The sequence below is a fragment of the Canis lupus genome, chromosome 1 (assembly GCF_048164855.1).
Source record: "Canis lupus baileyi chromosome 1, mCanLup2.hap1, whole genome shotgun sequence".
Taxonomy (NCBI): domain Eukaryota; kingdom Metazoa; phylum Chordata; class Mammalia; order Carnivora; family Canidae; genus Canis; species Canis lupus.
The window spans coordinates 74,954,917-74,967,698 of record NC_132838.1 but is presented as its reverse complement, the minus strand read 5'-3'; the positions used below and the strand labels follow the sequence as shown (position 1 = coordinate 74,967,698).

At 38.1% G+C, this 12,782-nt stretch overlaps 1 protein-coding gene across 1 annotated transcript in view; it reads right to left on the bottom strand.

The window, feature by feature from the left end:
• Nucleotides 1-467: 467 nt before the first annotated feature.
• AGTPBP1 (ATP/GTP binding carboxypeptidase 1) overlaps nucleotides 468-12,782 on the bottom strand; it is a 177,282-nt gene continuing 164,967 nt past the window's right edge. The window contains 1 exon segment of the mRNA XM_072835890.1: nucleotides 468-1,211. Coding sequence (XP_072691991.1) covers nucleotides 1,034-1,211 — 178 coding nt within the window. The 3' untranslated portion in view covers nucleotides 468-1,033.

Here is a 12,782-nt window from a genome sequence, read left to right as displayed (position 1 = left end):
TTGCAGCAGGCCAGTTTAAACCAGAAAGGTGCCACTGCAAGAAGTGGCTTACAATTATCGCAGTCACCTAGACACAAACGCCAGGGTCAGCACGCCCTAGGTGACATCCCATCAGCAAGTCTAACAGCATCACACAGCTCAGGAAATGCTAAATACGCATAATATACAGATACACACTTAACACTGGATTGTAACCTCACTGCATTTTTCAAGCTTAACAAACTGACTATAGTAGTAAACACTTCAGGTGCATCCAAGCGACATAGTTATAGAGAAAAGAGCTATCTTTTATGACAAGTAGAGGTATACCCACACCAGAAAAAACCTAACACTAGTAAATTAAGGTTTTTTTTTTTGTTTTTTTTAAATTTTTATCAATGTGTTCAGATGTTGGATTTTTATAATATTCTCACAAAGACTCTATAAACCAAATAATCTGTGCTGGTTAAAAAGGATGACAAAATGAATTCAACATTTAATATAGCTTTTATTTAATTTGTAAGTAGAGAATGTAATGCTTTCAAAGCAAACTCTGGGTTATTTCAGTCACAAGTCCACAGTTAACATGATTCTGAAGGACAGTCTTATCTTCAATATCTACCCACCCTACATAGTCACACAGCTAGAGAAATCCATGTACATATGTATTCGTTTTCAACAACTTGGGATTTCCGACAACTCTAGAATTCAGATTTTATATTCTGACACACGTCAAAATGTATCCATTTGATGCAGGATATAACCATAAGAAGATAAAAATTCATGCAATGATACTCAGCTTCTTTTTTTAAAAAAAAGTAAATCCAATATTTGATCATTCAATGCTGTATCAAGTGCACTGAATATCTAAAATAAAACAAGTGCCAATTTTATCATGAATTAATAATATATTTATTGTGTTGAAACCAAACAGGCCTAAGTTACTTTATTTCTTTTTTGAGTCAGCTATTAACTCATTTCTCTCAAACTTCCTGTGTAAGAAAATCGAGATATTTCCTTTCTTTTTTGCACTTAACAAGAGATGGCAGAAGGCTTAAGGTAGGTATGTTCTTGATAATTCAGAGTCAGAAAGTACTTCTTCCTGAGCAGAAGGTTCATAATCTCCTGCGTTTTCCGCCAATTCAGTATCTAAGTCGTCATTACTTTCTGCACTGTAATCCACTTCTTCAAGGAATCGAGGCTCATCTTCATCCAAAACATAAGTGGTAGGGCTGTGGCCAGAGCATATAGAGCACACGAGACTTCATTAGATCCTAAGGTTCTAATATAAGGTCATGTGACCGCATTGGGTTAACTCTGATTTCAAAATAAAGTAAGTAGTTTACATTACCTTTAAGGAAATGTTATCCAAATGAACACGTTAGGAGATTTTTAACACTTGAGACCATAAAGGGTGAGATGCTAAGCATTAATTATATGACAAGACTGTCAACATACACCCTACAATTAGATAGCTATAAAATACAAGAAACTCCCCTATTAGGTTGCTTTTTTGAAGGGCTTCATCAATTTTCAGGGTTAAAAGTTCTATCTTAATCACTGAAAAGGAACAGACCATTTTAATAAGCTTTATTTTTATTTATCTTATTAATCCATCTGTCATAAGAAACTGGTGGTATTTAAACACTAAGACCACTTGTTCTAAGTCTATATAATGATTATTTGCCATAAAACAGCCCATATACTCTTCCTCTTAGTTTCCACTGGTCAAGAAAAAAAATGAAAAACAAGTGAACACTCCACACCCGATTCATTACTTGCCCTTGGGACACAGAATAAGATATTTGCTTAAAAGCACTAAGTGCTTCTGAATATTTCATTAGGTATGTTGTTTGGGATAAAGACAACTTTTCCACTACAGGGTAACATATTCTTTCCTCTTAAAAAAAAAAAAATCACAGTATTCTGATTTCTCTCCATTTGGGAGATTTTATACACACACACGTGTGCACCCGTGCACCCAACACAGCATTATCAGTGAAACACTACGGAAACATTTCAGTGTCCCCATTTTGTGGCCAAAACTATCTTAATTTCACACAGATGTATGTGTGTTTATATTCCACCTGCTTCCAAAAGGATTTCCCATCATGAATGCAATTAAAAGCTATAAAATCAGACAATAAAAAGGGAACAATAATCTGTTAAAATGAGCAGAGAAACAAATGTCATTAGGCATCTAGAATGAAAGGAGTTGAATATGAAGCTTGGTTTAAATAACCAAAAGTTTAGGCAGGAAAGACAAGTTAATGGGTTATACAGTTCTCATTTTCTGAAAAGAGAAAGCAAAACTCATTAAGTGAGATTATCTTTTTTCCTAGAATTGTTTTTATCTTGCTTATTAAAAATATATTGCAAAACCACCTTGACCTTATATAGCAAACTTCTTTAAAAGTTCAGAGCTTGTGCTGTGATGGAGTAGTCCCGATTAGCCAGCTAAGTGGCTTGAAGGACTATGTGAGAGTTTATTACCTATCTGAACGGTGAATCGCAGCACACATAAAGTACTATTAGAACACACTCTTAGACTAGATGTAGCCTTCAGCTAAAACAAAGGAAGGGGAAGGACAGAAGTGAGGGGGAGAAACTTGCTTACTTTCTTCCTGGAGACTGTCTCACCAAGAAGAAATGATCATGGAAATGCAAGGAAGAGGGCAGATTTGCTCAAAAGCCATGCATCCTGCTGGTACAGGGATGGGAGAAACCAGCCAGGACTGCAGAGGTTCACTCCACAGCGAGAAGGCACCACGACCAGAGCAGTGTGCTCACAACATCTCAGAGTCTCCCAACAGGTAGGAGAACGAACACACACACAAAAAAATCCATGCAGTGGGTCGGTGGGCAAGCATCGTTCAGATCTATGGACAGCAGGATTTCAACCCACTCCTGCACCCCACCCCACACCACCAACAACGAAAATAGTCTGGTATAAAGGAGATCAGTTACAGGAAGCCCAGCCAGTGTACTGAGGTCAGAGCAGGACCTAGTGTTACATGGGCAGCTGAATACTAGAACATTAATCAACATCAGCTAAGAGAAAGGGTTTAAAGAAAAAGCTTAGTCTTATAGGCTAGGAGACAGTCTTATAAGCTGAGGAAACAGGAGTAGTATGATTTGGAAGCAACAAAACTGCCCAGGATCAAGCCAAAAAAGCTCCTAGACATTAAGGAGGCTTGGAGCAATGCTAGGATCAGATACTGATAAGCACTTTTTTTTTTTTTTTTTTTTTAAGTCGAAAAGCACAACCTGGAAGGCAAAGCTCCTGGAAATTAAAAGAAATCTCATAATAAGAAATGTTCAGAAAATAATCTGAGCCTGTCAATTTCCGATCTTGGCTCCTTCACATGTTGACTGTGACACAAACTTCATCCATGTTCTGGCATCATCCATCCTGATGCCCAGGAGTGGAAGGGTTTCACACTCTATTCCGTTCCTGGCACCCACACTGACCCTGATATTTGATGCCTGTTTCTGCAGGTCCTATCAAAGTCATGTTCTCAGCCTCAGCTCATGAAGGTCTACTCTCTGGCTCAAATGCAGCAAGCCCATCCAGCAAGGACAAAGGAGCAGGCAGTGCTAACCTGTGTGTGTTTGGGGGCAGGGAAGAGTGGTGAGTAGGCCTAGGGCCAAAAAGTTGCAGGAATCCCGAGACCATGGGAACAGAAGATCACAACCCTCATCACTCCACTGAAAGCAACCTTCTGACTGGTTTTACAGGTGCCACTCTCCAGCCCATTGCTTCCAGATCTCTCTGTTGTTGCACTTAACTGGTGGAAATTCCAATACTTCTGTCTTCTGGTGTGCTTCATTCCCCTCTGTCCTTCCCCACTGCTGATTACATGCTCTTCATCCTCCATTGTATGCCTCAAAAATAGGTGCTTAGAAAAATGCTCTCCTGGCCCACTCTTATACACAAGCTCTCTCTGAGTAAGCTCACATACTAATTACTTCCAAATCCAAATACTAACCTGACTTCGCCCTTGAAGTTCCACTGTGTACACAAGCACTTGCTAACAGACTCACATGGCAATCTCTCAGATTCCCCAAATGCATGTTTGCAATGCAACTCACCAGTCTCCCCAGCGAGCCTGCTCTGCTCATCCACTCATCCTCATCCAACATCATCCATTCAGTGAGTCAGAAAACCACATTTCTCAGTAAGCGAGTCTGGCCAATCAATCTCTGAATTACTTCCTGGCTCACATTTTACATCATAAACCTTCACTGACATTGCTTCCTCTGGTCAGGGCAGATTTCCCACCTTTTTTCCTCCCAATGACTAACATTTCCTTCAAACTGCAGCTCAGTCTCATCTTCAGGTGTTCTTCCTTTATGAAAGCCCATCTTGGGCTAAATGACCTCTTTCTCTGCATTCCCTTTAGGCCCCACACATCATGACTGACCACTTCTCCCATGCAGGTGAAACATCTATTTGTGGGTCTGTCTTCTCATAAGCACCTTGCGGTCAGGAACTGTGACTGACCATATCAGTACCTCCTATCATCTCCCAAGAGTGCTCAACACATTGTAGGTCCTACACAAACTTTGCTGAACTCTTTATGAGAAGCCACAGGGACAATGAGATCATTGATTTTTGTATTACCTCAACGCATTGGTTATACTTAATGTAAAAAAAACTTAAGGCACAAGACCAATCAGAGCTATTCAGCTTTACTTTCATTAATAATTCCAACATCTGTTTTGAACAATGTACAACTTACAAAAGGCCTTCATATACATATCTCACAGTAACCCCCAGGTAAGAGAAAGACTTTAAGGTAATTTGTCCCCAGAGTTATAAAATAAGTTTTCTTTTGATGTATAATTCAATCACAAAAAAAGAAACTCTAATCAGCACTTAATTATTTCCTATCACTATCGTTTTCCTCCCACAACTTCCTAACCCCCCTAATTTTCTTCATAGAAGTTTACTCCTGCTGCCCTGTGTTTGCTTCATTCTCCAACAGCTAGCCTATGTATACCTGCCCTCACATCCTTCTCTTATGGGTTTTAATCACTAAGAAACATTTTATTCTAAACGAGAATAGCATTTTAGTCCTCAGGCTGCTTCAGGAAAAATATCAAAACCTTTGCCCAAACCGCTTCCTCACAGGATGAATTTGTTGAAATTCTCTGCTGTATGGAGTCATTATGATACAGAAAAGGTTTAAAATTCCAACTGATTTTCTAAAGATGACAAAAAACTCTGCTTCACGCAGATTCAGAAAGTGATCTGGCTATCATTTTGTTAAACTAGTAAGCGACGCAAAATTAAACCTACGAAGTCCACTGTCTCCCTCAGTGTATGCCCGACTACCTGCGACAGCGCTGACTTGATGCCCGAGACACCAGGGTGTAAGACCTTCAGCTCTGTCACCACCACAAGCATGAAAAAAGCAAAACACTGCATACAGAGTCAGAAATTGTGTCTGTGCCTCTCCTCTCCCACTAGCCAGCTGCATGATCTTGAGCAAGTCACCCACTTTCTCCAAACACCAGCTTTTCTCAAGTTTAAAGGAAAGATAACCATGTCAGCTTCATTACCTCACAAGTTGTTTGGCTCCATTTAGGTAGTAAGTGAAAGCATTTGTAAATTCTTAAGCTGTATCAATATAAAATGCTACTATGAAATTAATAAAACCTACCTTGTTAAAGAAAAATGTTAATCTTTGTCAATTCCTAAAGAGGCCAGGCAATGGGCTGCTGCCCCCAAGCTAACAGGGCTAAAAATACGCAATGGGGGATTGGGGTGACTGGGTGATGGGCAATGAAGGGGGCACTTGGTGGGATGAGCACTGGGTGTGTTATGCTATATGTTGGCAAACTGAACTCCAATAAATTTTTTTTAAATAATAATAATAAAAAAATATGCAATGGGCTGCCCCAAGCTAACAGGACTAAAAATACGGCCTTACTTTTGTAACTCAGAACCATCCTTTAATCTTGTACTCTTCAACAATTTTGAGGCTTAACCTACCTGTTTTCAGACAGCACAATAAAGATATCCTGAGGGAGAAATTCTGAAATTGATACACAAACAAAAAAATTCCATTGCTCAAATAAGCAGCAATTTGTGACTTGCTGATTATGTCTTTTTTATATTGAAATATCAGGTCTCAAGTGAAAGAAAAATCTCTATCTGCCTAAATATTTTAAAATGTTTTATTTATATAATTTGATTCCCAGTTCATAAGAGATGTCATACCTACTAAATATCAAAGCAAACAAAATTATCTATAGAAAATACAAGTAATGATTTTTGTCAGTCTTAATTGTCCGCAGTGTATACGTAAGTATTTGCACATTCCTATACACGTACATACCCACAAACAGAGTACAGAATCTCTAACAAGAGGATTTCTATTGGAGGTTAAAAAAGGAAAGAAAGTTATTAATTTACTGATACTTTTTTGGATCAAAAATATAACTAACCTGCCTTCAAAAAAGTCACTAAACTCTGACTTTATTTTACTATTGATCTAAAAACATTCCTTATACATAATGAAAAGGCTAAATAGTTAAGTTTCCCAATAATGCTGGACAGCCTCAAAAGCTGAAATCAATCCTCAGTGGTAATTTTGCTTCATCACTTGGAAGATACATGATACAGCAAAACTACAGGGGAATTCTGGAGTCAATCTGGACACAATTCCTGGTTCTGTTGGGAATTACCAGATAGAAGACCTTGGGTCAATTCATCTTTCAGCCTTCAGTATCATCTATCTCTGATCATTCTCAATAGAACATGAAAATCTCAGAGATAATGGAACTTAACAGAAACTCAAAATGCGTGTGCATGTTTGGGATCCCAGGGCCACCCCTGGTTTAATGATGCACTAGCAAGATGTACAGGATTCAGCACACAGTTGTATTAACAGCTATGATGTATATTACAGTGAAAGGATACAAAGCAAAATCAACCAAGAGAAAAGGTGCATGGGGCAAAGTCCAGAGGAACCCAAGGCCAGGCAAGGGCAGCTGCTAAGAGGCAGAGAAGTCATCAGAGCTTTCAGCAATTTCAAAGGATTGGAGGCAAAATTTGGAGTTCAGAGCTGCCAAGTTTCCTGAAAGAAGGGAGTTGCAGAGATATGACCCCAACAGTCCTCCTCTGGAAGCATGTGACAAATTCTTAAAATACACAGTGCAAGCAGCTGAAAGCAAAGCAGGAAGCAGCAAAACAAACAAACCAGAAAATAAACAATGGAACTGGAGGCAGTCTTCTGGTGCTGGAAAGGAAAAGCCCTAGGCCTTCTACAGTGACCTCTGGAGGGCTACTACTTAGTGAGGGGATGGGTGAACCAAGGGTAAACAAGTTTCTCAAGTTTTACAAACTCACCTCTAGCCAGCTCAGTCCCTTGCCAACCTAGGACCACCTGCCTACTGTACAGCCTGCCTGCCAGAGGACAGAATGAATCTTCTTCAAAGGAATATGTATTCGTCTTTATTCTGATATACTATATTCTTACTTTGAACTCTCAAATAGGCACTCGGAGGAATAACTTCATTCTTCTAAGAGGCTACTGAGAATACAGCTTATAAATAATAAATATCTACAATCATCAAATTCCTTGTACAGCTGTCTTAGAGATGAACAATTACTAACTTCATACCTACCTACCTGAATCTCAATGATAAGGATCATTTATTTCTCTCATGATAAGCCTCAAAGCATCCATTATAATTAAATCTGGCCTGGGGTCCTGAAGCTTTCATATTAAGTTTCCAACTTATTTTTCTAGATAATTTTAATCTCTTCTAGATTTGTGGGTACAACAATATTTCATTGACTTAGCACAAAAATACAAATGCTTCATTTTCAGTTATGAGCAACTATGATTTCCAGTGGACTAGAAGTGGTAATACGATCTTCAATTACATGGCATGGTTTATCTACCTAGAAAATATTCTAATCTAATTATGGCTGTAAGAATTTCCTACATGGTTGCAATAAATGACTCACAAATGCACACCAGACTCAAGCATGGGCATCACAGCCATCAAAAATGATGTTTTTAAGGATTAGCTTAATTAAATGGTAAACTATACATTTAAAAAAAGCACATTAATACCAGTAAGCTTTACTGCATTGCTATACATATTCCCATTAACATCTGGCCACAATGATCTATACTGTCAGACTCTCCTTGACCAAACTTGAGCCAGGCTTTTCTGAGTCTTCTTTCATAAACTAGGGCTTGACCTTGGGCTCTGTCCTTGGTCAGGGGCTCTGCCTGCTTAGTCTAGCTGTAGCAAGAATCTTGCTGAGTTGGTTTATCAAAATCCCCTACTCTATCTCATCAGCCTGGCCTGCTTTCAGCAAAGACTCCATCAGGTCGGTTTAGTCAGAATCTCCCTTCCACTGATGGTTTCTCTTAGCAATTTTCCATCCACTGATCCCTCCCTCTACTCCCAGGCTATAAAACCCCACCTTGCCTCACCATATTCACCCCTTGTAGCAGTCCTCCTGGACAGTCTACCTTCCTAACCTGTAACAGTGTCACAAATCATTTTCTAACAATATTAATTTAATTTTCTCAGAAGAAAATGTTCCTACATTTTTACAAATAAACAGTAGCTTCGCATGAAGAAAGTACAGAAAATACACACTGAATCTCAAGAGGGATGAAGATGACTGTAAAATAATTACCTTTTTTTTTTTTTTAAAGAATAATCCACAGGAAAAAGAAAACTGAAAGAGGAAATAATAGCAAAGGAGAGATATCAACAAAATGTTAGAAGATGGAGGCAGATGGATGAAAAATGAACAGGCCTGAGTGCCAACCTCCACTTTGCTCAAGTATTTACAACAGTGGAAGCCACGGGGGAAAACACTGATTTGCGTTATGAAGTCAGGGGAAAGCTAAGAATTGGAGATAGTGATTATCAAGGTGCAATTAAAAAGAGAGTAATTAATTAAAAGATTTTATAAAGAGCAGTTAGACCTTCAGATCATCTTCCTTAGGTTATTCCCTAGTTCAGAGAGATGGAAAGATGGCTTTCTAAAGACTATTATCAGAGAGGCTATTCAGTTGGGGCCAAAAGACAGAAATGGGTGTCAGGGGAGTAAGTGAAAATCTGCTCAAAAATAAGTCTACTGGGCCTCCAGAATGCTAGCTACTGGACTTTATGCCCCAAGGCAACATTTATCAAATTTTTAAAAAATCATCCCCCAGTGCCCCTCAAGAGCTTTTTTCCCCAAATCCCCCTAATTAACTACAATTAAGAAGTAAAAAGATAAATTTCACATCAGATTAGACCCAGCTAAAGAAAGCATGGGTGAATGAAAGGTTGGTTAGAAAAAATACACTTAGCTCTGACAGTCAACAGGACTTGTGTCCCTGGAATCCACAAAGCTATAATAAACAAAGAAGCAAGTCTTAACTGGTATGTAGAAGCCAATACTTCCCACCACCCAGGGAAACAGGCAAAACTGCTCATCACTCAGTCTTTCCATGAAACAGTTTTATCTGCATATTTTAAAAGCTGCAGTCCGAGGGCCACACTTCTAATTTAGCAGGCACTGTGGGCTGCCATCCTCTTCAAAGAGTAGGGAAGCCAGCAGATACATATCCTACCTTCTCCCTGCAGGGTGCTCCAATAACCAAAGTTACTCATATCACCCTGAAAGGAGACTGTATACACATCTGGCACCTCAGCTTTCATGGCTGCCATGAAGAGATGGACCTACAAATAGCCTGGCTCTAGCAGCACGAAGGTCTTGCATTCATGAGTCCCATTGTACTGTAACAAAGAATGAAACAGCTCGGGATCCCTGGGTGGCGCAGCGGTTTGGCGCCTGCCTTTGGCCCAGGGCGCGATCCTGAAGACCCGGGATCGAATCCCACGTCGGGCTCCCGGTGCATGGAGCCTGCTTCTCCCTCTGCCTGTGTCTCTGCCTCTCTCTCTCTCTCTCTCTCTCTGTGACTATCATAAATAAATTTAAAAAAAAAAAAAAAAGAAAGAAACAGCTCTTAGCCACAGAAGCATCTCCTACAGCTTATACTCAGGCTAGCACAGAAGAAATAGGCAAAAACATCCATCTTTCAGCTTTTCCCTGGAAGGGGCTTAACTATATACTTTTCCAGCTGCTGCTAGAGGATCCAGCTTCTAAATACCCTCCATCTAGGTGCTGACTATGATCCTCCTTTTTGGGATACTACTGTGATCTGGCACCCTCAACTACTAGGAGCCACTAAGAACAAAGAAATAGGCTTGGGCAATCACAAAAGTCTGACACACAACTAGGACCTCAAGCCAGGCTGATCAATGAGATTTCTCTCTTACATAAGAGCATTCTGCCAAGGTTGGGAGAGATGGCTATTTCATCTAATGTGCAGAAACTAAAACAGAGAATCATGGAAAATGAAGAAACAAAGGACTATATTCCAAACAAAAGAACAAAATAGATATCTAGAAATAGATCTCAAAAGAATGCAGGCAAGTGATTTACACGATACAGAATTCAAAATAATAGTCATAAAGATTTTCAACAAAGTCAGGATAGCAATGCATGAACAAAGTGAGAATTTCAACAAAGAGACAAAATATTTTTAAAAGACTGAATAGAAATCGTAGAACTGAAGAATACAATAACTGAACTTAAAAACTCAATAGAGGGTTCAACAGCACACTACATCAAATGGAAGAAAGAATCAGTGAACTCCAAAAGGGCAGTGGAACTCATCCAACAGAGGAGCAAAAGAAAGAATAAAGAGTGAAAATTACTTAAGGGACTTATGGGACACAAAGGAACAAATCAATTTATTCATTATAGAAGTCCCAGAAGGACAGATAAAGGGACCAAAAGCTTATTCAAAGAAATAATGGCTGAAAATTTCCCTAACCTGGGGAAAAAAGACATCAGACATCCAGATTTACGAAGACCCAAAGAGACTCACACCAAGACACATTATAATTAAAGTGCCAAAGTTAAAGAGAAGGAAAATCTTTAAAGTAGCAAGAGAAGACAACTTGTTACATACATAAGAACCCACATAAGACTATTATCAGATTTTTTTCAGCAGAAATCTTGCAGGCTAGAAGGGAGTGAGAAGATACCTTCAAAGGGATAAAAAATAAACACATGGTCAACTAAGAATACTTTACCCAGCAAAGTTGTCGTTCAGAACTAAAGGAGAAATAAAGAATTTTCCAGACAAAAAAAGCTAAGGAGTTCATCACCTTACCTTAAAAAAAATGTTAAAGGGAGTTTTTCAAGCTCAAATGAAAGAATGATAATAACAAAAACAAGTGAAAATATAAAACTCACTGCTAAGGCAAATTTAAATTTAATTCAAAGTACTATAATGTTTCCACGGAATGGGCAGATCATTTATAAATATAGTATGAAAGTTAAGAGACAAAAGTATTAAAAATAACTGTAGTAATTTGTTAATGAATATACAATGTAAAAAGATGCAAATTGTGACATCAAAAACAAAATGTGGGAAAAGGGGAGCTATGGTATGTATTTGAAGTTAAGTAATTATCAGCTTAAAATAAGCTGTTATAAATATATCTTATGTAAACCTCATGGTAACCACAACACAAAAACCTCTATTAGACACACAAAAGATAAAGAAATCAAAGCATACCATTACAGAAAATCATAAAATCACAAAGGAAGCAAGCAAAAAAGGAAGGAACAAAAATATTACAAAACAACCAGAAAACAATGAACAAAATGCCAACAGTAGGCTTATACCTATCAATAATTGCTTTACATATAAATGGCCTAAATTCGTCAATCAAAAAACAGAGTGGCTGAATGGATTTAAGAAAAAAACCAAATAACACCCAACTGTATGTTCCCTCTAAGAAATACACCTCAGCTTTAAGGACACACATAGGCTAAAAGTGAAGTTATAGAAAAAGATAATCAATAAAATAGAAACCAAAAGACAGCAGGGGGCAGCTGTACTTACATCAGGGGAAAAAAAGAAAGAAAAAGAAGGTCATTATATAATGATAAAAGTGTCAATTAATCAAGAGGCTATAATAGTTATAAAATACCTATGCACTTAACATAAAAGCACATATTATATAAAGCAAATATAGAAAATTTAAAGAAGGAAATACAGAGAAATGCAATACTAGCAGGAGACTTCAAATACCCACTTCCAACATGGATAGATCATCCAGACAGAAAATCAATAAGAAAACATTAGAATTAAACTACATGTTAGACCAGATGGAATCAGTAATCAAGAATCTCCCAACAAAGAAAAGTCCATGACCAGATAGCTTCACTGATGAATTCTACAAAACATTTAAAGAATAATAATATATCAATCCTTTTCAAACTCTTATTCTTCAAAACATAAGAAGGAACACTTCACTTCCAAATTCATTTTACAAAGCCAGCATTACCCTGATACAAACGCCAGACAAGGGCACTCAAAAAAAGCAAATTACAGGCCAATATCCTTGACGAATTTAGATGCAAAAATCCCCAATAAAATATTAGGAAATTGAATTCAACAATACGACAAAAGGATCAAACACATACCATAGTCAAGGGGGATTCATCTCTGGCATACAAGGATGGTTCAACATTTGCAAACCAATCCATGTGATACACCACATTGACAAAATGAAGAATAAAAATCATGCATTCATCTCAATAGAGGCAGAAAAAATATCTGACAAAATTCAACATCCATTCATGATAAAAACTCTCAACAAACTAGGTAAAAAGGACACACAGTTCCACATAATAAAGTTGGTATGTTACAAGCCCATAGCTAACATCATACCCAGTGACAAAATGCTTAAGCTCCTTT